Source organism: Apis mellifera, linkage group LG15 (assembly GCF_003254395.2).
Source record: "Apis mellifera strain DH4 linkage group LG15, Amel_HAv3.1, whole genome shotgun sequence".
Classification (NCBI taxonomy): domain Eukaryota; kingdom Metazoa; phylum Arthropoda; class Insecta; order Hymenoptera; family Apidae; genus Apis; species Apis mellifera.
In genome coordinates this window covers 6,988,935-7,016,215 of record NC_037652.1, presented here as the reverse complement: position 1 = coordinate 7,016,215, position 27,281 = coordinate 6,988,935, and the positions used below count along the sequence as shown (strand labels likewise).

The following is a 27,281-nucleotide window of genomic DNA, read 5'->3' as shown; positions in this document are numbered from 1 at the left end:
AGAGAGGTGGAGAGAGGAGTGAGAGAGGCGGAGAGGGAAGAGAAGAAGGGAAGAAGATTTGCGGTGGAAGATTTTTCGTAGAGGGGCAGTGAAATGAATTGAACGAAAATGACGGATCGAGCAGAGTTTTCGAGTTTAAAAATTGAGAATTGAGAATTGGCGGAAATTGTCGAGTGTCTGTTTAATAGGGAGTTTAATCGAGAGTGAGGAGAATAATGGATAGGGGTGAGGAGAAGAAAAGTGTGCGATAGGATCACGTTTTTCAGGATCACGCTTCTTCTGGCACCCGGCGGTGGGGGCAAGAGTTTTCATTCCCGGTGATATACCAGTACAGCTGTTCCATTTAGAATGTCCGATAATCGTGTCAGTGACGGTAGGAGGAGCTGCCGATCGAGAGAATTGCTCTATCTATCCTCTCTTGAACGACGAGCGTAGATTTCTAGGTTTTTCTCCCGTTTTTTCTTTTTTCTCTTTTTTTTTTTTTCCCCTCTTCTTTTCCACGTCCGTACATCTTTCCCACGTAAATACCTGCCCGCGCAATTAAAGAAACACCGTCCACCAGCTCCTTTCAGGTTTTTGATTCACATTCCACCGTCATTAATCATAAGTTATCGGACGTTACGACGAAAGATTACGCTCGATCGAGAGGAGAGACGCCTTTGGACGCGGTTTATCTTAAGCGAAAGATGACGCATCCAAGGATAAGGAGAGAGTATATATATATATATCTATATATATATGAGGGAGAGAAGTGGGGAGAGAGAGAGAGAGAGAGATAACAACGAAAATGCAATCTTGATTAATTAATTAGTTAGCGAAGAAAGACCGCCCATTTATAACTAAGTGTGGTTTTGGTTAGGAAGAACGAATGGAGCTTCCCCAAAACATACCTCTGCCACGGTGATCGTTGGATTCGCGTGAACCGATTCTCGAGAAGAGAAACAAAAAAACTCGTGAAAAGAGGAAGAAGGGACTGACGAAGACTCCTAAATTTCAACTTCTTCTTCGTTGATTAACGAAAAAAAAGAAAGGAAGAATGGAATCGGTTCGCGCGATCCGATCCGATCGGTCGCCGTGATGCTCAGTAGTGTCGAATGTTTTTGCATGGGCTGTTTAACTTTTTTATCTCACTATTTGTAGTTTAACACACGGCCGCTTGGTCTTGGCGAGGTTGCAAGACTCGAGGTAAGTTTTCGGGGCGATCGTATTCGAGCCGAGAGGAGAGAAAAAAATTGTTGTTTCTTGGACGCGAGCGCGTTTGCTGGCCCTTTTTAGGGGGGCGCGCCCACTAATTCAACGATGATTGCAACGATTGTTATTTACAAACCAATAATACGTACCAATGCGCTTTTTTTTTTCCTTTTTTTTCTTTTTTTTTTCCAACCTCGACGCTATGCATCCTCGATGTGTTTGTTTACAGACGATCGTGCTACTCGACCACCCCGTAAATAAGCTTATTCACGATATAATAGTATTCTTCTAGGGAATGTTACTCAGGAAATGTTACTTACTTTTCGCGGGACGTTGTGTTCGTTGTGACGCAAGCAAGGCATGTTGAGAAAAGAAAAGAAAAGAAAAGAAACGAAATGGCGTGGCTTTTTCGAAAGCAATATGATATTATATGATAAACGATACCACGCTTTCCCAGTAGAAGTAGCGGGGCAAGAGATTAATTTTCCAAAGTTGTACGTGACAATTTAAGGAACGAACGGCGCCCGACACTTTGGGAAATAAATCTTTTTTAGAGTTTTACCTTTACCGATCACTTGTCTGTGAACGATGTTTCTTCTTCTGCCTGGTGTGTCATTAGGAGAAGCGCGGACAGTTTAGTTTTGTAGGTAGATTTTTTTATGATTTTTGAATGCATGTTGTTTGAACGTAAAATGATTTACGAGATCAGTACCGGTGTGTACAACGCTGGGTATATTATTACTCGCCGGGAAACGAAATGTTTTCGAGCTGGTTCTCAATTTTCGACCTTGCCATTGTCTTTCTTTTCGCGATACAAAAAGGAATTATTATCATCGCGAGAATTAACTTTGGGCAAAGTATATATATATATCCCCTTATTTTCTTATACATATTATATATCCTTTTTTATTTATTCGTTTATTTTTTTACGCGTCATAGTTTACGCTTCTTGCGAACGATTCTTTCTCGCAATTCCTGCATGACGCTTGATCGTTCTGCATTTGACAAAAAAAAAAAAAAAGATAGCGTATATATACATTTACATTGTACGACCGACAAACACAGTTACAAACACAGAAACACGCAAAATACGCAAGATACACAAGAAGAAATACGCCTCTCGATGAAAAAGAAAGAGAACAAAAGAAAAAAAGAAATTATCCGCGAAGAAAGCGTTTGCTTCGAGTTTGATCGAGAATCCAAGACCGAGTAGGAGACCATTTCCTCGAGAGGGCGCTTGATCGGTGTTTAACAGTGATCCGTGTTCGTTTGAGTTCCGTGTTTCAAAAAAAAAAAAAAAAAAAGAAATGGTGAAGGGCGGAAGGTGCAGAAAACGCTAGAAATAAATATTCTTAACAGGTGGACGACAAAGAACTGTCGGGAGCGGAAGAGGAGAAAGAAGTGGAGAAGGCTCTGTTGAAGCCGCTGTTGTCCTTGGAGGATCTCGTCAGGTTTTCCACGCTCGAGGGGAGCGGTGGCGATTCCCTGAGAACGTTGTTGCAACGGGGGCAGGAGACGGGGGCCGAGTGGCCGGGGCTCGAACACGCCAACATCGGCCCCTACATACAAAAGATGATCGCGGCAGCTGCGCCGTTCAAAGGTGAGCAGGACACGCGCTTTCTCTTCCCTTTCCTTCCTTCCTTCCTTCTTCGATTCGATTTTTTTAACGAAATGAAGGGAAAAGATGGGAATGAAAAATGGAACGAAGGAGAGGAGAGAATCGCGAAGAGGAATTTGGGTTATTTCCGACCTAGGCAGACGGTCGGTGGAGGGGGGGTCGGTCGAGACGAAAGTCGAAAAGTGTATTACCGAGACGGTGGGTCTTCGGAAATCGATAGAAGCCAGGTGGTGGTCGACGGGTCGCCGACACTTTTTTCACTTTCTCAATGGGAACTTGGGGGCTCGGGCAACTTAAAGCGGTTGCTCTAATCCGAGATTACGACAAACGTTGACAGGCGCGAAGAGTTTAGCGGGGGGGGGGGGGGGGGCGATCGATGACGAATCCCAAATTCCTTCTCGATCCTCGATCGATCTCCAATAACAATACTGACAACAATATTTGTCTCTCCAGGCATGGAGACGCAAGATTATCGCATTCCAGAGGTGATGAGAAGGCTGATGAGCGAGGACAAGAGGCTAAGCAAGAGCGTGAACGGGGACCAGTCGCAGCCGCCGCATCAGCAGCTGCATCATCACCAGTCGACGCATCCCCAGGCCCAGGCGCAGGCGCAGCCGCAGCAGCAGCAGCAACAGCAGCAGCAACAGCAGCCGCAGCAGCAGCAGCAGCAACAACAGCAGCAGCAGCAGAGGGGCCCGATGACGAACGACGACTTCAACCCGAACATCGAGGAGGAGGCGAGCGACAGCGCGCAAGGGAGAGCGATCCTCAAGATTCCGTCCTACAAGCCGGCGAGCACGCCCGGGTGCTCGAGCAAGAACGGCGAGCCGACGTCGGCCGCGTTCGCGCAGGGGTTCGCGACCGCGGCCTCGAGCCCCGGCCTCCTGGAGCGGGCGAGTCCAGCGTTCTCGGGCACGAGCAGCCCGACCAACTCGTTGGTGGGGAAGACGGTGGCCGTGAACTTTCGCGACGTGATCGCGAAGAGCATCAGCGTGAAGTTCCAAGAGGGGCAGACGGTGTCGGGCGGCGGGATGGGCGGGTGCCAGCCGGGCGGGGTGGTGCAGTCGCAGCAGCCGATCATGACGGACCCGAGCCCGTTCAAGAGGGGCAGATACACGCCGCCGCAGCCGGCGAACGCGCAGCAGGGCCAGGCCCAGGCCCAGGCGAAGCCGCAGAGCCAGGAGGCGAACAAACCGAAGCCGGCCACGGGCGGCAAAGGAACCAGGCCGAAGCGGGGCAAGTACAGGAACTACGACAGGGACAGCCTGGTCGAGGCTGTGCGCGCTGTTCAAAGGGGCGAGATGAGCGTGCATCGCGCGGGCAGCTATTACGGGGTGCCGCACTCCACCCTCGAGTACAAAGTCAAGGAACGGCATCTGATGAGGCCGAGGAAGAGGTATCCTTTCTCTTTCCTTTCCCTTCCACTATCAATTGTATATATATATACAGTTGCGATATACGCGAATGTTTGATATTGCAGGGACCAGAAGCAATCGGACGATAAGACGAAGGAGACGTCTACCGTGACAGCGGCGGCAGCCGCGACCAACATACGGCCGGGTACGGCGGACAAGAAGCCGCAGTTGAAGCCGCAGAAACCTTTCACGTCGCCGGGCGGTATACCGGGCCCCAACGGGATCAAGATGCCATCGTTCATGGAGGGGATGCCTCATTTACCTTTCACGCCGTTCAACTTTTGGAATCCGCCGCCGTTCATGCCGTCGCCGTTCATGGCGGGGGCGCCCAACGTGCCCACCATCCTGCCCGAACAATACTTCGCCACGAGCAGGATCCGGGGGTTGCAGGAGCAGCAGAGGAACGCGGCCATGGTGCAGCAGCAGCAGCAGCAGCAGCAGCAACAGCAGCAGCAACAGCAGCAGCAGCAGCAGCATCAAGCGAGGGAGAGGGAGGGGGTCGGCGCGGGGATCGCGGAGACCTCGGCCGGAACGTCGAACTCCCGCGGCGCGGCGCAGATGAGCAAAGTGCCGCGGGATGTCTCGGAGGGTATCTACGACGGGTCGGGGGCGAACGGCAGTTTCTTGGACAATTTGATCAGGTCGAGCCTCGAGACGGGTATTCCAAGGGACCAGAGGGCGATGACCGAGGCGAGGAACCAGCAACAGCAAGCCAGCTCGCAGCAACAAATCCCCGAGTCGATGAGGAGCAAAGCGTTGATCGACCAACTGTGCCGAAACTCGAGGAGGACGCCTGTGCCGAGGTTGGCGCAGGACAGCAGCGAGGACGAGAGCTACAGGGGGCCGTCGGCGAGCGGGGGCAGGCCGGTGCCCGAGAGGCCCGAGCGGGTGCCCACCGTCGACCTCAGCCCGTCACCGTCCGACAGGGGTCGAAACGACGACGGCAGCGATCGACTCACCTCCCCGCCCACGCCCCTCTCCATCTCCAGAGCCGGGAGCAGAGACGAGGACAGCACCCGCGACTCGACCAAGCTCGATCGTAGCAGCAGGGAACGCGAGGTCCATAACGGTGGACAACAGGAGGATCGAGATAGGAAAACCCTGACCTCGGCCCCTCAACAACCGCAACAACAACAACAGCAACAGCAACAACAGCAGCAGCAGCAACAACTGAACCATTACCCGGACTTACACAATCTCTACGCCGTACCAACTGACAAAAAAAGTGCCTGTGATAGTAAGCTTATAGTAGATCATTCGAGCCAGAAGACTCAACAACAGCAGCCGCAACAGCAGCAGCAACAACAACAACAACAGCAACAACAATCGCAACAGCCACAGCAGCAACAACCACAACCACAACCACAGCAACAGCAACAACAACAACAGCAGCAACAACAACCACAGCAGCAACAGAAGGAGTACGGTGCAGTGAGCGGACTGGTCGTGCAACTGCAACGGGGCTACAATAGCGGGAACAACAGGTCCGGTGAGCAGGCGAACAGCCAACAACAGCAGCAACAACAATCGGGGGAGCCTGTAATCGGTATGGAAGACTCCGTGGAGCAGTAGGAAACGAAAAGTCGGTATCGTTGACCATAAGTACATAAGTATAAAAGTTACGATATATGATAAATACGGCGAAATACGATCCGTGCGCGGCGATATACGACACACGGTGGACGCGTGGACGGGATTTGATTCCGCGCCCCAACGATTCCGCGGGTATTCGGCGTACACCGCGTCGCCACGGTCCGGAGGATTCTCGGCCTCCGCTTTCCCTTTCTCCCTCGGCCTCGCGCTTGGCAGCGTTGCCGCCGCCCCCCCCCCCTCCCTCCTCCTCTCGGTGTCTCGATCGGGAGAAGCGGCGGCCGGAAATCGTGCACTCGTCACTTTGTCGCGCCTCGGCTATGAAAGCGAGCGCGCGGCCGACCACCGTTTCGACCGAGGAGAAGGCCCCGGAGGTGAAAGCCGAGCACCTCTCCGCCCCTCCGTAGCTGATGCGCGTGGTGCGTGTGCGCGTGGTGATGCGCGTGCACAGGATGACGTTGCAAACGTTTCGAACGCCACGCTTCTTACGTCACCCAACAGCCCCCTGACCCTGCCCTTTCCACCCGGAAGTCACCCGGAAGTCGGGAACCGCCCGCGTCCAGGTCCCGTATTGTATGGGAGGTTAAAGGAAACGGAGGGAGAAAAGGGGGGCAGAGAAGAAGAAGGAGGAGAAGAAGAAGAAGAAGAAGAAGAAACGAGTAAGTGCAGTAAGCAAGAAAAATACCCCGACCATCCGCGAACCCATTGCGATTCCATCGGTTTTACACGAGTATCCGGCCTCCTCGATCTCCTGTCCAGCTGACGGTAGGTCGTACCGGAACTGTTTTTTCGACTCTATGGCGAATATTTCGTGGAAAGGCGCAAAAAAAGGAGAAGAAAAGAAAAAAACGGATATAGCGACACGTACAAATATCATTGTACGTGCATACGACACACACACGTGTATACATACATACGTACATACATAGACACAGGTACACACACACACACAATTGATCTCACACAAATGGCCCCCATATTCACACACGCAGGCAGTAATGAAAACGTATACTCGTACGCTCGATTAATAATTATTGAACGCAATTTTTTCGACACGTGCACACGGGACGACTGCTTTCCGACGCTCCGTCGTGTGATCCACGTTATATCCGCGACATCCTGGCGTGTCGGAGAACAAAAAAGAACGGGGGGAAAGTAGTTGTAGAACGGGCGGAGCGGTGGAGTTAAGACAGTCCACGACAGTTCCGTGAGAGGGGAAAAAGAAAAGAAGAAAAAAAGAGAGAGAGAGGAAAAAGAAGAAGAAAAAAAAGGAAAGGAGATAAGCCGCGCGATAAAAAAAAGAAATTCTGTGAGGGTTGTTCATCCGGCCGAGCAAATCGCGCGCGAATCGAACGAATAATATGTCGAAACGATGCGACGGACACGGGACTTCTTTCGAAAAAGAGAGAGAAAAAAAAAAGAAAAAAGTAACGGACGACGGTCGAGGTCGAGAACACGAACAAATTATTTAACAAAATAATGCCGACGCAACAACAAAAACAACAACAAAAACAAACAACAACAACGTATTTTTTTCCTTTATCGATGTAAAACTACCTAATGCAAAAAAAAAAAAACTTATTACCTACTAACTAACATTACTTAACTCGTAAGGAGCAACATAATTATATAAGGAATGATATATTATATATACATACATATATATATATATATATATATACATATATTTTTGGTCATTAAACGAACGTATGCGAAACGAGAACGAGCCAAGACTTTTGTTGGCGCGCGATATAGATGACGTTTTTTCACAAGGCGACAATATTTCTCTAATCTCGATTATTTCGAGGCTGGCGTTCGGTAGAAACGCGTTTTATCCCCCTCAATCCCCCACCCCCCCTCTCAAGCTTTTGGTCGCTCCAAAAAGAGGAAAAAAAGAGGAAAAAAAAGGGATGAACGATAAAGTTGATCAGGAAGGTGTTGTGATTAGGGCGATCTTCATCGACGAGGCGTCGTTTAGAATCGATTCGATAGACGAGATCTTGGAAATTGATTTCCAGTTTTCGGAAAGAAAGAAAGAAAAAAAGAAGGGGGGAGAGGAGAATTTTCATCGGCGAAAATCGTTCTGTTACCGCGAGTTATGGACCGATCGAGGAATCCACACACACACATATACACATACACACACACATACATACACACGCAAAAAGAAAGAAAGGAAGAAAATGAAAAATACGCGTAGATGTATATATAAGGGATATTTGGAGGGAAAAGGATCGCTTGTTCTTCGCTCGGTCGCTCTTTACCGAAGCGCGAAAAAAAGAAAGAAGGGGGGAAAAAAAAAAGAAAAGAGGGAAAGGAAAAATTTTTTCTTACGCGCCCACGTTTTGATACAAATGCAAATTTTCTAATCGCGTAGAGGAAGAGAAGCAGCTGTAACGGCGGCGTTCGTAGAATTTTTTCACTTGTAAAGAAGAAGAAAAAAAAGAAAAAGAAAAAGAGAAACATCCCACTCTCGTTTTTCTTAGAAGGATCGGTGCTCTTTCCCTTTTTCTTCCGGATCGAATCGATCAGATAAAGAAAAAAAGCTTGGTGATTGGTCGATTAGAGTTAGAAATACGTAAATCGGAAAGAAAAAAAAAAAAAAAGGGGAGAAGCAAACGTTTCGATAGAGTCTTCTCTTCTCGTCTGAATTTTTCCACGAATTCTACGAGTTTCGCATCGCGACTTTCGAATGCGAATTCTTTTCTCCACCGATCCTTTCGATTTTTTAGCATCGATCGTAAGATGAAATTTAGAGATGAGATTAGAGATGGAATTCGGGGACAAGCGTCGAAATGATCGACGCCACATCACCGTCGCTTTTAGGAGACTATCTAGAAATTTCAAGAAATCGAGTGTTTTTTTTTTTTTCTTTTTCGGGAAATCAAACGATTTTCTTAAAATCGATCGTTTCGACGACACAACGACGAAAGAGACGAACGATGACGAGGATGTTTAGCGAGAACGACACGAGAACGAATTTAGGGAACGAGCGTTATTTAGAGCGTTAATTTGCAAGGATCAGTCGCGTGGTAGGTTGGAAGTAGTAGGGAAGAGAATCGTCGCGACTGTTTTTTTTTTTTTTTTTTTCGGCCGCGACGAGAGACACGACACGAGAAGAACGCCAGTCCCCTCCTCTTTTCGCTAATTTTTTCACAGAAGTAATCCACGAGCGTCGTGCGCGCGACTAGGTATCGAGGTATCTTCTCGTATTTCATATTAGAAATTCCGTTCGACAGGAGAACCTTGAACTAATATTATATAGATATTGAACAGTGTTGAGAAAGAAAATGGAGGAAAGGAAAAGATGAAGAAGATGAAAAAAAAAAAAGAAAAAGTAGCGGTGATTTCGTCGTTTCGCTAGTTGTAGTAGCCGAGCAGAACGTTTGGACCAAGACGAAATCTTAGCCGAGAAAGCGGCGAAAATTCGAAGTGAGTGAAAAACTCGTTTAGCGAAAAAAAAAAAAAAAAAAACACGAACACGCGTAGGGACGCGTATACGCGAGGATTATTTAGTGTGACGCGTTCAGAAAAAACGCGTCGATATATAATGTGTAGATCGCGGATCGCCATGATTTTCCGTCTTTCTCGCGTGTCGAGGAAGGAGATCATTATTCACAGAGTTCTGATTCTAAAAGGACGAGGACAGAGGAAACGAAAGGATAAATTCACGCACTCATCTCTCATACGACTCTCTTTAAGTAAAGTAACGACTGAAAGACTCTAGGCTGTACATAAAGTATAAGGCATGTATGTTCGGTGTTTTCAAAGAAAAAAAAAAAAAAAGAAAAAATGCAAAAATTCCTTACTAACGCAAGCAAAAAAAAAAAAAGATTATTACCTTACGGAATAATAATAATAATAAAAAAAAAAATAAAGTAAATCGTGTAAGCAAGGCTATTCTCTCGGTGTTTTTTGGAAAAACTAAACTTAAAAACGAAAATTTACTCCCGCGTCCCCCCCCCCTAAACTCTCCGCCCCCTAAACTTAAAGGCAGATTAAAAAAAAAAAAAAAATAAAGAACCGCGAATCGAGGAGTAACTTTGAAGGGAAGAGGAAAGAATAAATAAATAACGGGGAAAAAAAAAAGAAAAGAAAAGAACTAAGAGGGGTGAAACGCACCCACGCAAGAGAAGCGCGTCGGAAAATAAAATAGGAAAAAAAAAAAAATATTAAAAAATCAAGTTATCGAGTGTAAACGTTAAGGTCTCCTTAGGGTTAAAGAAACTGAAAAAGAAAAAACAAAAAAATATCATATTATACCGAAGCTGAACAGCGGAAAAAAAAAAAAAACACAAGCGAAAAGCAAAGCACTAATCATGATTGTGTGTAAACGTAAAATTAAAAAAGACCCCACCCTCCCCCCCTCCTTCCTTCTATCCTCCAACACCAACACACAACCCTTTTTAATCACACAGCCAGCCGACTTTATATCCGCTTCGCGTCAAAAGTGTAAATTGTTCGGTGTGATCTTAATCTACACGATACCTCGAAAGGAACAAAAAAAAGAAAAAGAAAAAAAAGGATACCCCCTTTTTTTTTTTTTCTTTTTTCTAAAAACATTTGCCAAGCACTACACCAAAAAAAGAAAGGGAAGAACTATCTCTCGACACACTCGTTTCCCAATCTATCCACCTACCCTTCTTTTCCTCGTTTCTCTTCCCCTTCGCCTTTAAGATTCCCCCCCCCCTCTCTTTTCCTTCCTTCTCCTATCCCCGAACTTTACCTCTGTCCCACCTGCTCCCTCCTAACCCTTACTTTAATCGAATCCTCTTCACCGTTTCCAACCCCCGTGCAAAATCCAGTTCACTCTGGGACAAAAGAGTACTACTACTATTACTATTACTACTACAACTACAACTAAAACTATTGCTACTCTCCCGATATATTCCCTTTATCGAAAGATTTATCGTTAGATGTGAAAAATGAATATTTATCGTACGGATGATTGTAAAACGTGCGTAAAAAATTATGATTGTCGTTAAAATTAAAATTTACGGTTATTAAAAAAAAAGAAAGAAAGAAAGAAAGAAAGAAAGAAAGAAAGAGAAAAGAAAAATAGTCGTATACGTCGCGACGTATATATTTTGCACACGCGTTCTCTTCACCCGATCGGGAGCCGATCCGCGTCGTCGTCGTCGTCGATCCACTCGTTTTCCCGCGACTTTTCTTCTTCTTATTTTCTTTTTTTTTTGCCGACGAAGGAAAGTCGAGACGATCGTTTCGTTTACCGTCCGCGACGGATTTCATCGATGATTGCCTCGATTCAAAACTCTTTCCCTCTTCCTCCCCCTTCCTTCCCATCATTCGATTATAATTATATCCATAAAAATTAACGAAACTCGACGAACGAATTTCTTCTCGTCCTTCCTTCCGAGGCGCAATTTAAAGAGAAAAAAATGAACGAATCGAAAAAGAAAGTTTTTTTTCCTTTTTTTTTCTACTTTCGACGCACGATAACGCACAACAACGCTCTCGCTGATAATCAAAAAAGAGAAAAGTAATGGCGGGCGCGTCATCCTGGATACGGAAGAGGGTTCGAGAAATGGGGGAAATTTCTGGCTCGACGACGGCGGCTACGGCTCCTGCACAAATTAGATACCTCGCGCGAGAGGTGCGAGGATCCTCGTTCGTGCGACGATTGAATCGCGACAATTGGGACGATCGGCGCTAACGGCGTAATTAACGGGGGATCCCCGTATAATGATTTCCCGGTGACACAGTCGCGTCAACGTGTCTGCCACGGCGATTTCGTTTTAACGAGACTGAATGAAATTCGTTTACGTGTCCTCGGGGAGCCCCAACATTTTTCTCCCCGAGCAGCGATATTATTGGTAATGATAGAAACGCCGTTTTTTCTAGGAAAAAGAAAAAAAAGGAAAAAAAAAAAACAAAAGAAAAAAAGAAAGAAGGGAAGGAAGGGAGGAAAAGATCGTTATCTATTTTTGCGGACGATTAGCGCCGGTGTGTAAAAGTAATTGGACAACGTTGTTCTGTGATCTTTTGAAAACATCGTCGGACAAATTTTTTTCTTTTGTCCGTTTCTCGAGTAGAGAAGTTTTTTCTAGAAAAACTTTCGGAAAACTTTCGTTTTTTCTAAATGATGAGGATAGGGCGGATAACGAGGTCGCATAGATTAGGGCAGATATCGTTGCCAACGCGGCTGTAGAAAAGGCGTCGAATTATTTTATTCGTTTATTTTCCTTTCTTTTTTTTTTTTTTTTTTTTTTTTCTCTTCGAGGAAGACGGCGGGATAAAAGAGCGTGTCGAAATATAATATAAGGAAAATGGAATATCGCTTAGATATTTTGCTTTCGCGTTTGAATTTGCAGATTAGAAGAATTGAAAAGGGATCAAATTCGTCGAAGTGTTTAATTAATCTCGGAAAGAGCGAATAATAATTTCGCGCGCTCGTAGATTTCCGGTCGTCTCACTCCACCACGTCGCGTACGATACGCTGAAACGAATCCGGCGGAGAGACGGCGGATTTATTGGTCGAGGAAGGGAAGGGAGAAGAAAAAAGAAAAAGAAAAAGAAAAAAAAAAGGGAAAAAGAAAAAAACGGGGGAAGAAAAAGAAATCTTTAAGAATTAAAAGAAGATATATTATATTAAAATATCTGTGATGTAAAAAGTAACAAAATTTTGATGTATATTTTTCACAAATTATTGTAACCAGCTAGTGTATATGTGTAAGATTACGGATATAAAAAAAAAAGAAGAAAAGAAAAAGCAAAAAAAAAAAAAAAAAAAGAAGAAAGAAACAAATACTATTATGTATAATTTACGGTGTGTGGAGACAAAATGACGGAGGATAAGAGAGAGAGAGCGGATTGGAAACAAGCCAACGGAACAAAACAGAAGAAGGAGAAAAAAAAGAGGAAAAAAAAAACAAAACCGGGAAGGAAAGGGAAACCGAAACAAAATATTGGAGGGAGAAGCGGAGATCGCGGAGATTATATACGTTATATCCACACCGGTGGTCAGACGGGACCAAGATGGCGGGCATTGCTCGGAAAGTCGGGTCCAAAGATTCTCGTTTTTTCAAAGCTTTTCGCGCCATTTCGTTTTATTAAGGCTCGCGATATTTCACTTTGTTACTTTGTTATTCTGGGGAACGGAACATTCGACCATCGAATCCTTCTCATTCAGTATTGGAAACACGCGTGGAGAAAGGGCGGGAAAGATGAGAAGGGGAATGAATTTTTCGCAACGTATAAATTCTTCATCGTTGAAAATTCAAATTCAAATTTTTATAAAATCGTTTCCTTCGTTCATTGATACGTCTGTCTCGTAAAAAAGAAAAAAAAGAAAGAAAAGAGAAGAAAAGAAAAGAAAAGAAAAAAATCGGATGCTTCTCCACCAAAAACTGGAAGATTTGGTCCGATTGGCCCTGAAACGGCTCAATGTCAGCTACCTCACAGAATATCGTCACGTTTGGTATGATTTTGCGCAGGGGATGTTCGCGTGTTTCCGAAGGGAAATTGGATGGCTGCCCAATCAATCTCGATACGTTTCTTTATCAACACGATCGTTCCTTTTTTAAAAATTATATATATACGTATATCTATCCGTGGATCAAAATGCGAAGAGAAAAAAAAAAAGAATTTCAAATTTCGCCTCGACGATAAATTAAACTAAAAGAACGGAATTTTGAACGGAACAATCGATCGATCATTGGCCAATCAGTTTCCTCGAAACGGTAAACGCGCGAACTTCATTGGAGTGGGGTCGTGTGTAGAAATGGTCTAAACAGTTCCAAATTGTGCCTAAGTTTCGACGTTACGTTTTTACGACTCGCAACAGAACGAACGACGAATGTAATAACCGTAGCAACAAACTGAAGTTTTTTAGTTCGATGGTGGGGTTGTTCCAAAAGTAATGGTAAAAAAAAAAAAAAAGACAGGAGGCAGTGAACGGGATAGAGGCAAAAAAAAAAAGAGAGAAAGGAAAGAGAAATGAAAAAAAAAAAAAAAGAAAGAAGAAGCGATGGACGACTTTTAAGCTAAATTTAAACAAAAAAAAAAAAGTATATTACCTCCGTATATACGTTCCAGGGCCGTCCGGCCGCCATCTTGCGTTCATTTTTACGTTCCGTTTTGTCGAATAAGTGCAATTAGGTACACTGACATCAGACACGAACAACACAGACACTTCTACTCTTCGACACGCGCATTCACACGCTACACATACTTACACACACGCATGAAAAAACAGACGTCGAAGAAAAAAATGATGAAAACGAACTGTTACGCGCTAGGTTACCGTGTTTTTAAATTCTATTTTCAATTCACGCATTCTCGAATGTTAGGATTTTCGTGATCAACGAAGAGCTGGCCTGTCGTTCACATAAGGATGATGATACACGTACACACAAAGACGTACACACACGCGAACACAGGATATACACACATCGACACATACACTGCAAATAGCAGCCGACGTCGATTCGACGACAAAGTATGATATACGCCACTTTCAGTATCTTCGAACGTTCGTGCTTTTCTTCGTCAATCATCATCTGGCTTTTCCAGCTAGTAGATTTTTCGTACACGTGACACGGTTTTTTCGTGAAAGAGAAATTTAACGTAATCGCTCGTATTTCGGATCAACGGGCGTTCATTTGTCCCGCCGCGGTTTCGCCCGAAACCGCGAAAGAAAAGAGAAACGAAGGAAGTGGCACGCGTCCGATCGAGGATCGGAAAGGGGCGGAGAAAGAAAGAGGGTAGAAGAAGAAATTACCGCCTGAACCAACGTATAGAAACCGAGATGGTACGGTCCGTCAACGGTCGAAAACTTGGTACCTTTCTAATTGGCTTTAATGATAAGCTCGTTGATAATTCGTAGGCTCTAGTCATGCAATGACTCTAAAAAAAGAAAAAAAAAGAAAAAAAAAAAAGAAGAAGAAGAAGAAAAGACGAGAAGTCGTCCCCCTCCCCCCGAGAAGCGATTAGCGGGCGATCTTCATCGTGAATTCGTATACGTTAAAAAAAAGCTGACGACGCGACGCGACAAGAAAGAAGAAAAACTTTTTACCGATTTGTGTTCAATGGGCGAACAAGTCGACAAGGCGTCGATTCGACGTCCGGCTCTGTACACCGATATATAATTATATATATAGAATCTTCTAACGCGTACGCGCGTTGAGCCGCGCGCATGCGCGATCGTGCGCGCGACCCACGCGCAAGGGAAGGAATCTAAATAGATAGGTAGATAGATATACGAGAAAAAAAGAAGAAGAAGAAGACGAAGAAGAAGAAGAAGAAGAAGAAAAAGAAAAGAAAGAGAAAGAAAAAGAAAAGGGAAGAAAAAAATCGGAATCGATTTGAAAGCGCGAGAATGAGGAAAGAATGAGGGAAAGCCAGTGCTCCGACCACGCCTCCGACAACAGTCCGAATCGCGGATTCTCCTCGTATTGCGACTGACAGCGATTTCTTTGCAGAGCTCTCTCGCGACAATTGCGGAAACGAACGAGCTACGCGAAATCATCCGTTCTCGCTACCTATTGGAGGAAGTTCTTTTTTTCATTATATCGGGCGCGCGTTTCGTGTGCTCTTCGATTCGGAAGACACCCGCGGAAAGACAGCTGCGATCGGTCGGTACTCGGTCGGCATAGACGCTCGTACCGGTTATCGACACATTTTGATTAAACCTTTTGTCGAATATAGTTTTCGTGTATATCGTCGCGCGAATCGGCGTTTCGATCGATCAATCGGGATATTAAATTAAATCGGTTCGGTTGATGAAATTCAATGTTTCGCATCGGTGGATCCAAAAAATAAAGAAAGAGAGAAAGAGAAAGGAAGAAAATAAATAAATATATAGAGCGATGTAAAGAAAGACGCGCGATCGCTGCTGCACATATATATATCCGTATATCCGGGCGTCAACGGGTGAAAACGGGAGTTCGTGAAATAAATATAATTATTCGTCCATCAAAAGGTGATGTATTCTTTAAAGTACAATTACTTCTTGTTCCATATATACGAATCGAAATTACTTTCATGTTCCTATTTCGAAGTTTAAGAAGGGGAGCGAACTGAGTCGAATCTTGTTTGCGGCTCGAGAGCGATGCGTCCTCGTCGGTCGCGGATCTCATATTTCCGCGAAGGTGGCGGGCCAGATCGGAGGCGGTCGGTCACGACACTGACTATGCCTAGAAAACTTTTTCGACTAGTAGGCGTTAGGGAAAACAAAACAAAAATGGCGCCGGTACTACGTTACAGTTAGCACCGGTTAGTACTCGTAGTTTGGCGCTTTAGTTGTTTGTATATCGCGTTGTTTCGTTCCTTTTCGTTCTTTTTTTTTTTTTTTTTTTTTTTTTTTTTTTCTAATATCATCATCGTCACTGTGTAAGCCCGACCTCGCCGCGCAAAAATTCCCCGCGTCGAGGCGGGGAATCGGGGAATTGGGCCCGGTTGAGGGAATGGGACGATTCGCCGCGCGAAACAAAGCCAATCTTTTCATTCGCCGTATCATGCATCCGAGTATATAATCGTATAATCGTATCATTGGGAAGATTAGCGTGGCGCCATATGGCGGAACGATTGGTTGAAATCGGTTGAAAATGACGAACGAATCCGAACTTACGGTGGCTACAGCTACCTCGATGTTTCAATCAATCAAACCTGTTTGTACCAAAATTCACACACGCAGTGAAATTCACACACACACACACACAGCACCGGAAATTCAAAGTACGACCAACTACTAGTTACGGACCAAGTACGCTGAACTGCCGGTGAATTAATCAAAAGACACACGTCCGTCGATGTTGCGGCGCGTTACGTATACGAGAGACTTTTTCGAGAGACTGTGTTTCACCGTGTGTTCTCGTTCTTCTTTGCTTCATTCCCGAAACAAGGAACCCCCGGGGCCACCCCCCCAATCGTTCCCCTCCTTGGCGTGTAGAAGAACAACGCGTGTAGACGGACACGCGTCCCGCCGAAATTCAACCGGCGAGGCCGGGCACGTTCCGATGCGCTACAAAGTTTTTAAAAGTTTAAAAGAAAAAAATTACGCGAGAGCGAAAGAGGTAAATTAAGGACAAGAAGAATTAAGCGAGAAAAAGATATAAAAACAAAAAAAAAAAAAAAAAAAAAAAGAGGAAAAACTAAGAGAATCCAACCGGATCTAAATCCCCCTCCCCCACGCTCCGATCCCTCCGCACCGAAATCCACCATTTTTTGGACATGATCGTCATATCCATCCCCTCCCCACCTCCTCCTCCCCACCCTCTGGACAACCTATGGCAAACGCAATTTGAAAAAAAAAAAAAAAATTCACCTTGCATTTTCCGACCACACACGCACACTTCAGTGACACTCAGCTAAAACGAACACCAGAAGTTAATAACAAATAATACACGCAGTCTGCTTTCTACATACAGCTACAACAATATTGCAGCCTCCCGATACCAGTCGTCTCCTTACAGTTTAAAGCGGGGTGCGTTCGTGACAGGCGCCATTTCGGCCCCGATTATCTCGTCGATCGCCTTCTTCCTTTTTCTTTTTTTTTTTTTCCTTTTTTTTTATTCTATCTCTCGAAAATCAGCCTTGACGATCTATATATATATATATGTAACGGGGTTGCGATCGAAATCGCGATTTTTACTCGCATCGAGCGCAATGGTGAATAAATACCGGGCCAGAAGAAAGGTGATCGATTCGAGAAGAGAGGGGAAGAGAGGTCGACACACGAACGAAGACGACACCGCGTTCAATTGACTCGGGGCCGGTGGCGTCGCAAAACGTCCGATCGTTTCCCTGCGCGTGCCTACGGGTTGCATACTCACCCGGGCACTTGTGAACAATGCAACCGGCAACACATACAAGCAGCAACAATAGACATCTCTCTCTGTCTGAGCAGGGCACGTCGCGATCGCTCCACGCGGCCTCTCGCCTGCGATCGCCGTGCATCCAAGTTATAACCAAGCTACTAAAAAAAAAAAAAAAAAAAAATCTATACATCTCATATTATATCCAACAGTGATCAACGCAAACGCAGATGCCACGAAGAGCAATGCAAACAAAAAAAAAATAAAATAAAATAAAATAAAATAAAATAAAATAAAATAAATAATAAATAAATAAAAATAAAAATAAAAATAAAATAAGCAAGGATCGCCCGGAGCCCGCATCGTCGCGATGCAATCACGCGTCGGTTGAATCGTTTTTCTCCGATTCGGCTCGTCCCGTTTTCCACGATCGCCGGATTCGAGGAACGATCGATGCGCGTGGCTTTAGACGATCGGGATCGGGTGAAAGTCCCCCTTCAAATCAAAACCCGCAGTCAGCACAGAAATATAAACGATAAGTGCAGAGGAAACAAACTACTATAGTAAACAAAAAAAAAAAAAAAGGTACATATTATATATATATATTATATATATAAATATATATATATATATTATTAATTATTATTATTAATTATTATTAAACATACATAAAAGAAATATTATTAACAACACAAAGAAGTACTATATTACTACTATTATTAATTATTATGATTCTTATTATAAATTTAATGAAAAAAAACAATGATAACATTCCAACCGTCAATGTGCCACACGACTTTTTATATGCTCTTAAAGAAAAAAAAAATAAATAAATAAAATAAAATAAATAAAAAAAAAAAATAAAAAAAAATAAATAAAAAAAAAAATAAAATAAAAAATATTAGAGGGAACGCGAGATTTTGCGATAATCGTCGTTGGTGATCATCGGAAAAGCAGCGCGGAGGGAAAACGTTTTTTCGTATTCGTTGACTGAGAACCGCGTGTAAAGCGAGGCTGTGAAGAAAGATCGGGACCCCTTCTTCGAGCGTACCCCCTTCTCGATTAAAAAAGAAACGGATCGCTACTAGATCAAAGAGAAAATAAGGAAAGGTGCACACGAGGGGCGAGAACAATTTGTCGCCAATTTTCCCCTTAAAAAAACGATTAAATAATAATAATAATAATCGAGTGCTCTCTACACGGTGAAGCTTCGAAGAACGGCGCAACAACGCGCCTTCGTCTCGTCGTTTCCCCATTTTCAAAAGGAAAGAAAGGAAAAAAAAAAGAAAAAAAAAAAGAAAAGAAAAAGCAGAAAAAAAAAGAAAGAAAGAAAGAAAGAATTATCCTCGAGACGAAACGTCGACGCGAAAGCGAGCCGTCTTGCCGTCTATTTCCGTATATTTCCTGGTCGACGACGGGATCGATCCTTAAATAGGGCATACTTAATCGTTTCGACGAATCCCCCCACCCCCCTCCCCCCGATTACGACGATTGTCGTCGTATAACGAAGCGCTTGTTCCGCCTAGCTCTATACTATATATATATATGTACATATATATGTATATATATATGTATATATACATATATGTATATGTGTATATATATATATACACATGCTAACAGACCAGACTCATTGATTTAATTACGCGTATTAATTGCTGTTACGTTTGTTCATTATTATTATTATTATTATTATTATTATTATTATTATTATTATCGATATTTTTATTAACATTGATACAGTTACACGATTATTTTTTATTACCGCTATTTTTTAGTAAGTAGAGTATATACTCTCAGTATATTATTATTACTATTATTACTATTATTATTATTATTATTATTATTATTATTATTATTATTATTATTATTATTATTATTATTAGATATTAATTATTGATACCGTTGTTAGAAGGCGTCTCTGTGAATTCGACGGGCATGGGTTCGCGAATAACGAATAACAGACACGCACGCGTACCATCTATGTGTTATACCATTATCATTATAAATATTATCTTCTATTATTAGTACAGTTTTAGAATTTTACATTGCAAGAATATTAGTTAGTCCGCGAGCCTTTCAAAAATTTTACATCACTCACGTAAATATAGGAATGCATATATATATATATATATACATATTAGCATGTATAGGCGGATCGTAGGTGGGCGTGTCTGCGTTAACGCGAACATAATCGTGCGTTTGTTAATAGATTAGTTTAACGTGGTACTTATCATTAATCATCCTCACCTATCTCATTATCGTTATCATCGAATCATCTCTGTATCGTTATCATCGCCCTCCTTACATATCGTTTCCCGGATCATCGTTACTTTTATTATTATTATTATTATTATTAGTACTATTATTATTATTATTATTATTATCCTCATCGTCGTCATTATTCATCATGATCGTTACGTATTCGTTAAGATTATCGATTTAGTTATTTCAATTTAAAAAAAGAAAAGAAAAAAAAAAACACGAAAGACGATCAATTTCTTAAGTATACGTACGTTCATTTTTTTCTTCTTTTTTTTTTTTTTTCTTTTTTTATACATTCTAACATGTTTTCTTTTTATACGTATATATATATATATATATTTTTTTTTTTTTTAAATAACGCGAGGCCCACGAGACAAACCCAAGTGCAATCTTTTATTTCTTGTTACTTTTGTCGTAGATTACTTTCCCGTTTCTTATCCCGACTCCGGCCCCGTGAACACCTCCCATTCGTTGTTAGTTTCTTCTACGAATCTAAGCTTTTCTTACGTAGCTCTATCGAGTTTCTTCTCTCCTCTCGCGCCTCTCCTCCCTTCCCCTCCTCTTCTTTTCGTTCAAAGTACTTATAGTTCTCTCGCGAAGACAGACAGAGGAAACGGTCAGAGTAATACGTTCATACCTAGCAAAAGGGGAAACCTTCAAATACCACCGATTTTATTTCAAGCTTCGTTATCGATCGTTCTTATTTTTCTTTCTTCTTTTTTTTTTTCTTTCGATCGCTTCTCAATCTTCCGCCCAATCCGTTTCTTTTTCTTTTTTTTCCACGAATTCCTCGGCGCGCGTCGATCAAAGTCGAAGAGAAAAAAAAAAAGAAAAGAAAAAGAAAAAGAAAAAGGAAAGTAATCGTTCGATCGATCATTCTCTCCAGTCGTTTCGGTCATTCCATGATCATTCCGTATTTGTTTCTAAAAAAAAAAAAATCTTTTTCTACCCAGCCTGCGTCTCAACGGGGCACAGACGATCCGCTGGAAGAACGATGGATGCTCGAACGATCTTTCGATTCTTTTCGCGAATGCGCGATATATTTCTCGCATGCCCGATTCTCATCGGAGAAGGATGAACGAAACAACGCGTGAAAAAACGTGGTCGATGCCGTGCGCGCCATTTCTTTTTTTTTTTCTCGAAAATCTCGATAACTTTCCCTTATTTTCTCTTTCGTTGGACCGATAATGTAATTAGCGTTAGTGTTTACCATCGGCAAACAGGGCATTCACATCGTATATCGAATCGAGAAGTTGAACACGAGTGACGAGGAGTTTAACGAGTGAGTCGCGTCTAGAGGCGAAGATTAAACACATTCCGCGGAAGATCTTCGTTCCGCAGCTCTTCTCTTTTATATTATAACAATAATAATAATAATAATAATAATAATAATAATTATAATTATAATAATATGTCCGATATGCGGACGTTCGCGCGTCTCTTCGCGCTGCTTTGCCACGTCGAAGGCGCGAGACCATCGTTTAAATAACTTGTATAATCTAATTTGGGCATAAAATGGCGCGAACACCGGCACGCGGTGTTTGCCCGTGCGTCGAATAGAGATCAACCTTGTACATATAGACCGCGACATATAGACATTATGCATCACTTTCTGTAAAACTGACACGTATACACGTACACATCAAATCACCACACAAATGCTGCGATTACGACACGATTACTAACCTTACCGGTACAACACTGTTTTTTTCCTTCATCGAGTTTTCAACGATTACGGTGATATTTTCTTTAGGGAAAAAAAAAAAAAAAAATTCATCGAATCGCGAAACAAGATCTTTTCAGCCATATTCTTTTTCGTCGAAAAGTTTGCTCGATACTCGTTCGATGCGATAGATCGAACGAATGTCGAATAACGTTTGACGAGAACGCCCTCTTTCTTCTTTTAGATAGAAACTCGGGCAAAGAAAGATCGAAGAAGAAGAAAAAAAAAAAAAGATAAATATAATTGCAACGGTCCCCTGGTCCCTAAGCACTCGTTGAACACTCGTCTAATCGCAACAGAGCCAGTCTTAAATGTCTTGTAAAGTAACGGAAAAAAAAAGAAAAAAAAGCGGAGCAAAATCGTGGACGCTTTCGCGCAGGCGTATTTCGGCGTGGCGTATCTATCGTTTAATCTCGCCTGCCGAAAGCTTATATTTCTTAGGTAGCCCTTGTGTATAGATGACGCTAAGTTTCCAGTGTATCGATATGTACGGTGTATTTCCGACGCGCAAGTTCGATCGGTTCGATCGATCGACCATCGACATTACCCCCCCCCCCCCCCGCAGAACGTAGCCGATATTATGTTTTCATTTATATATACATATATATATATATATCTATCTTTCTCTCTCTCCTTTCTCTCACCTCGCCCCTTTATATCGTAATCGCTCGTATCAAGTACAATGCAAAGTGTAACAGATACACATTCACGGATAAACTTTTTTGCACGCAGTAAGAATACATATATATATATATATATAAAAAAAAAAAAAATGAAATGATCTTCTTCGTACCTTCTCGCAGTCGGATCCGAGTCTGATCGCGAATCTTCTTATACATTCTACTCTTGTATCCCTGCCCTTGTCCGTTAGCCCTACCTCTCTCCTTATTTTTCAACTCCTGTTTCGTTGAGCGGCATATCTCGTAGAGTTTAAGAGATCTTTGTACGGGCCGAGGTGTGCCTATGGTCCGGTATTACCCGCGATTCTCCGCGATTCTCTGCGGTTTTGATCGTTCGAGAAAAAAACTCGAGGCGAGTCTCGAAGAAGCGGGCGATCGATGCATTCCCGCGAGTAGCTAGGCGCTACGGTTAGGTATACGTCGTCGAAATCTGGACCCCAGGTTGTCCTCGCCTCTTATAGACGTAACACTTTCGCGTAAGCTCGTAACCAGAAAGATCATACATAAAGAAATTGACGGTACACGCATACGAATACACACGTATACACGGAGGAAAAGGTATACACAAAGTACATTGAAGTTACGAGAAACGTCTGGCAACACACACGACACACACGATGCAGTTACGCGTGAAATAAAACGGATATACATGTATACACGGGCACGTAATGTGCAGAAAACACTTACATTCATACACATAAACACGGAGACAAGTACCCACACAGACGTGCGCGCGCATATACGTTTCGTAACGAAGTATACAGTCTTAGCGCAGTGTTTCATATAGTTAGGTAGGAAACGTCGAGAGAATATTTTTTATATTCCACATGGATTTTACAGTTATATATTATCGTTTCGTATCGAAAGGGAGGAGTTTAAAAAAGACGCGTCCAAAGCGTTACATAGATTATATATTATAAATACGAGACCTCTCGATATACGTGTCGCCATTTATTGTTTACACCGCGATGATTATATATCGATTATCGGTCATTCTTATAGGCGGTAGGCGCTGTCGTTTATATATATATACATATATATATACATATATATACACACATATAAATATATCTATATATATATTTATATATATATATATATATATATAGATTAATATTAAAGCGGCGCGCAGAGGTCACGCGCGCGTTTACGCGGCGTGTATATGCGCCGTTAATTAATCTCGTTGACGATTATTAATAATCGCGAGTCCGCTAGGAGCAATCGAGCAAACGGCGTCGCGTTCGATCGTAACTCTGGGGAGGGAGGAGGGCCCTTTGAGTTCGTCCACGGTAACCCTACGTCCACGTGCGAGCGAAACCACCGGCCCTTCATTCGCTATACTAGGCAGCCATTCTCTATTTCACTTTTAAAGGTCGATCGCTCGCGCGATTTTTCTTTCGTTTCGAACACTTTTCCTTTTCACCCGTTTCGCGATGCAGGAGAGCTCGTTGGAGGAATGTAAGCGGGATCGATTCATTCAGACGATACACACAACATAACCTGTATCTTTCACGATACACACGATACACGTATACATAAACGAATACATACACATGCTCGCGACAAATACACACGGTACACGGTTTATTATTTGTAAAAGATTCGCGAAACAATACGTATATATTTACGAAACACATACTTGTACCACAATTGTAATACATCGATAGACCAATCTTTCGAGAAGTAAGACGCAGTTACGAATGCGCTTGACCAATGTATCGCGTGCGAGATATATCGATATGCTTCGATCGAACGATGAGAACAGTCGAACGCGAATTGTATAGAAAGTTGACGTACGTAATCGTGGCGCGATTAGGATCGTCGTCGGGAGAGATTAAAGTCGTGTTTTCTTTCTTTTTTTTTTTTCTTTTTTAAATTGAATTTCAAAATCGTATAATTTTTTTTTTTTTTTTATTGATCGATCGATTCACGGTATTATGTATACGGGGAAGAGAGGATATTCTGAAGTCGATGGTCCGCGATCGTCGATTCGTTCGAGGTATAAAAAAAAAAAAAAAAAAAAAAAAAAAACGATCGTATTCACCAGCGATGACTGCGTGCACCAATCGTCGGCAAATTTATTCGATAATTGTTAAATTATAATCCGTGGATCCGTCAGCCAATTGAAATTTATCGGCGATCGCTCGCCATATTTCGATTTTTTATTAAACCGATAACAAAGAACCAACCGTCTGCCGCGAGTGATCGCCGATAAAGAGAATTTTACGGTATTCGGGGGAGGCAAACATTGATGCATGAGTCCTCGATGGTCTAACGGAAGCGGCTGTAAATGCGGTTTGAACGGTTGAGATCGAAGCTTGATCGAGAGAGAGAGAGAGAAAAAAAAAAGACATACTTTGGGCATTCTTTTGAATCGCGTTCGAATGCGAATTGCGAATGAATGAGAGTGGCGAGTGACGAACAGATCGCAAGTACGTGGTTCGCAACTTTGAAACATGTGATACGTCAGTCGGCAGAATTGACTTCCGGTTATCGGGAACGATCGGGAGAAGGGAGAAGGGATGATTGCGAATGGAAAAAGAGGAAACGTAAGCAGGAAACGGAACAACGTAAGCATACATACTGGCAGTGGATTCGCTGGCTGACGCATTTTTTAAAGATTCTTTGAAGTAGGAACGCTCTTTTGTTGAAAGGTTGATTGTTATCAAAATGGTTGTGAGGTTATAATGTTTGAAATGTGTTAATGATGCGACGCGAAAGTTCGATCGACCGATCGACACGACTTCCGGAAACGAAATCGATTTGTTCGATTAATCGATTATCGATCGAAAGAAATTTTTTTTCTTTTTTTCCCCCCTCCACGTTTCGAGAAGCCGTGTCGATCGTCTCGCCGAATAGCAGACGAGGAGACGAGTAAGGAAAACGTGCGTTCGCGTTCCAAATTTTTTTTTTTCTTCTTTTTTCATTCGATTTCGCGAACATTTCTTTTAATCGAAGTTACATTTTTTTCAACATTACGTATTATATATTTGCTATTTATGAACAGAATATACGAATATACGGTCGATCGGCCGTAGCATTTATTTCTCTTTACGTTTAAATTGAATTCGATTGGCGGGAGCGCACGTGTTCCCCCAATATTGTGAAATTCGTCTCCGAGGAAGCGTGCAACTGGCATTACCCCGCATAAAGTCTGGTTCGAATTGTGTGTTCAATTTACGACAAATCGATGATGTTTTCCCGCGCTGTTTTCCCTTTCGATTCGAATAGGTTTAAAGTAAAAAAAAGTGGAAGATCTCGTGCATTAAGAGGGAGTTAAGTAACGACAGGTAAGACATCCTCGAATTGTTGTACGGAAGATGATCAACCAGGCCGATGTTGAAAAATGTGCGACTGATATAAACCAGTATTCGTGCGAGAAATAATAAATTGTAAAATAAAATTCGCGTAACCTAGCCTTAATGAGAAAGATTAAAAATTAGGTGTAATAGAGGCGGTGCCGCGAATAATGGCGGCCTCGCGTCGAAATTATCTCGATTGGCTGTAAAATATTATCGTGGGAGATGGGAGCGACGGATTCGACGTTTGGAGACAAACGAAATTTCTCGAATTTTCTCTTCGAGAAGAAAAGATAAATCGATAACCGAAAGAAAGAAACGAAAACGTCGCTCGAACGTCGTTCCCCTTCGCACGGTGATGTATCTAGTGAGAGTAATGTTACTAGGTAACTTAAGCGTATTTTAAAAAAGAAAAAAAAGAAAAAAAGAGAAAAAAGTATAACGAAATGCCAGTTGTAGTAAAAAAAGTTTTTCTTTTCGAGAAAAGGAAAGAGAAAAAAGAGAAAAAAAAGACACAAAAAAAAAAGAAAGAAAGAAGAAGAAGAAAAAAAAAAAAGAAACACACGCCGGAAAAAAAGTACGTGGGAAGGCATGTTCGATAAAAGGGAGAACATGTCTCGAGCGACGCGTCCATTCATTGCCGGGAAACGAAACTGTGCAACGAATTGGCAACACGAGTAGTAGAAGAAATAGAAAATTGATGGAACAGAAAGATATGAAATTTTCGTTTATTCGGTACGTTCGGCGAAAGGAAAGTTTCCCGCAAAACGGCAAAGAGATCGTATTTGGTCGCGCGATGTCGTGGTACGATCGGTTTTTCGTTTTTCTTTCTTTTTGATTATTTCGGACCGCCCGAAGGGAACGATCACAAGGGATGTTCCGCGAAACATGAAAATAGAGTGAACTGCTAAGGTGATAGAAGGGTAATAAAGGGTGTATACAATATAATAAACGGAAGCGAAAGAAAGAAAGGATAATGGCAGAGAAAAAAAAGATGTTAATAAATATACATATATGTATGTATGGGCAACGGAACATTGTCACATGTGTATACGCGAATTTACAAATTTTTTCAAGAAACGACAGCTTTACCGATAGATTAAACAATAGATTTTTCGCAACTTGGGCACACGTAAAGAAAACAAACACCTCAAACAACATGACACACGATTAACACATTACATACAATACGCATTACATGTAAAGCGATCCATGCGAAACAAAAAAAAAAAAAAAAAAAAAGGAAAAAAAAGAAAAAAAAATTGTACGAATATAATGTTTGCAGTTAGGTGGGACCAAAAACAACTTTATATCTGTATGTGCATATCCAAGCAACGTGTAATTTAATTAATGAATTAATTAATTATCCATTATTAATGACTAGGTAAAGAAAAAGATCCATTGATAGCGATCAAGGACGATGACGAATCATTAACCAATAATTAGATTATTAAGTTTGTTTATTGATGCATTATTATATAATATAATTATTATTATTATTATTATTTTTATTATTATTATTATTATTATTATTATTAACTTTATTGTCTTTACGATTATTATTATTATTATTATCATTATTTTATTTTATTTTATTTTATTCTATTTTATTTTATTTTGTTTTATTACGATAATTAATGACGACGATAATATTATTATTATTTAAATGACGTTTTAAGACATGATTATTTAGATACCGAATAGAGCAGTACGTATCATTAATTAT

General features: G+C 42.2%; 1 protein-coding gene across 4 annotated transcripts in view; it reads left to right on the top strand.

Moving 5' to 3' along the window:
* The window catches only part of Mblk-1 (transcription factor mblk-1-like), a 48,923-nt gene extending 22,126 nt beyond the window's left edge, over positions 1 to 26,797 (top strand). For 3 of the 4 annotated variants that reach the window (XM_016916453.2, XM_016916455.2, XM_006563323.3), the window contains 3 exons: positions 2,551 to 2,791; positions 3,263 to 4,205; positions 4,290 to 26,797. In XM_016916453.2, the coding sequence (XP_016771942.2) occupies positions 2,551 to 2,791; positions 3,263 to 4,205; positions 4,290 to 5,796 (2,691 nt within the window). In that variant the 3' untranslated portion in view covers positions 5,797 to 26,797. 4 annotated transcript variants of the gene reach the window in all.
* Positions 26,798 to 27,281: the final 484 nt, after the last annotated feature.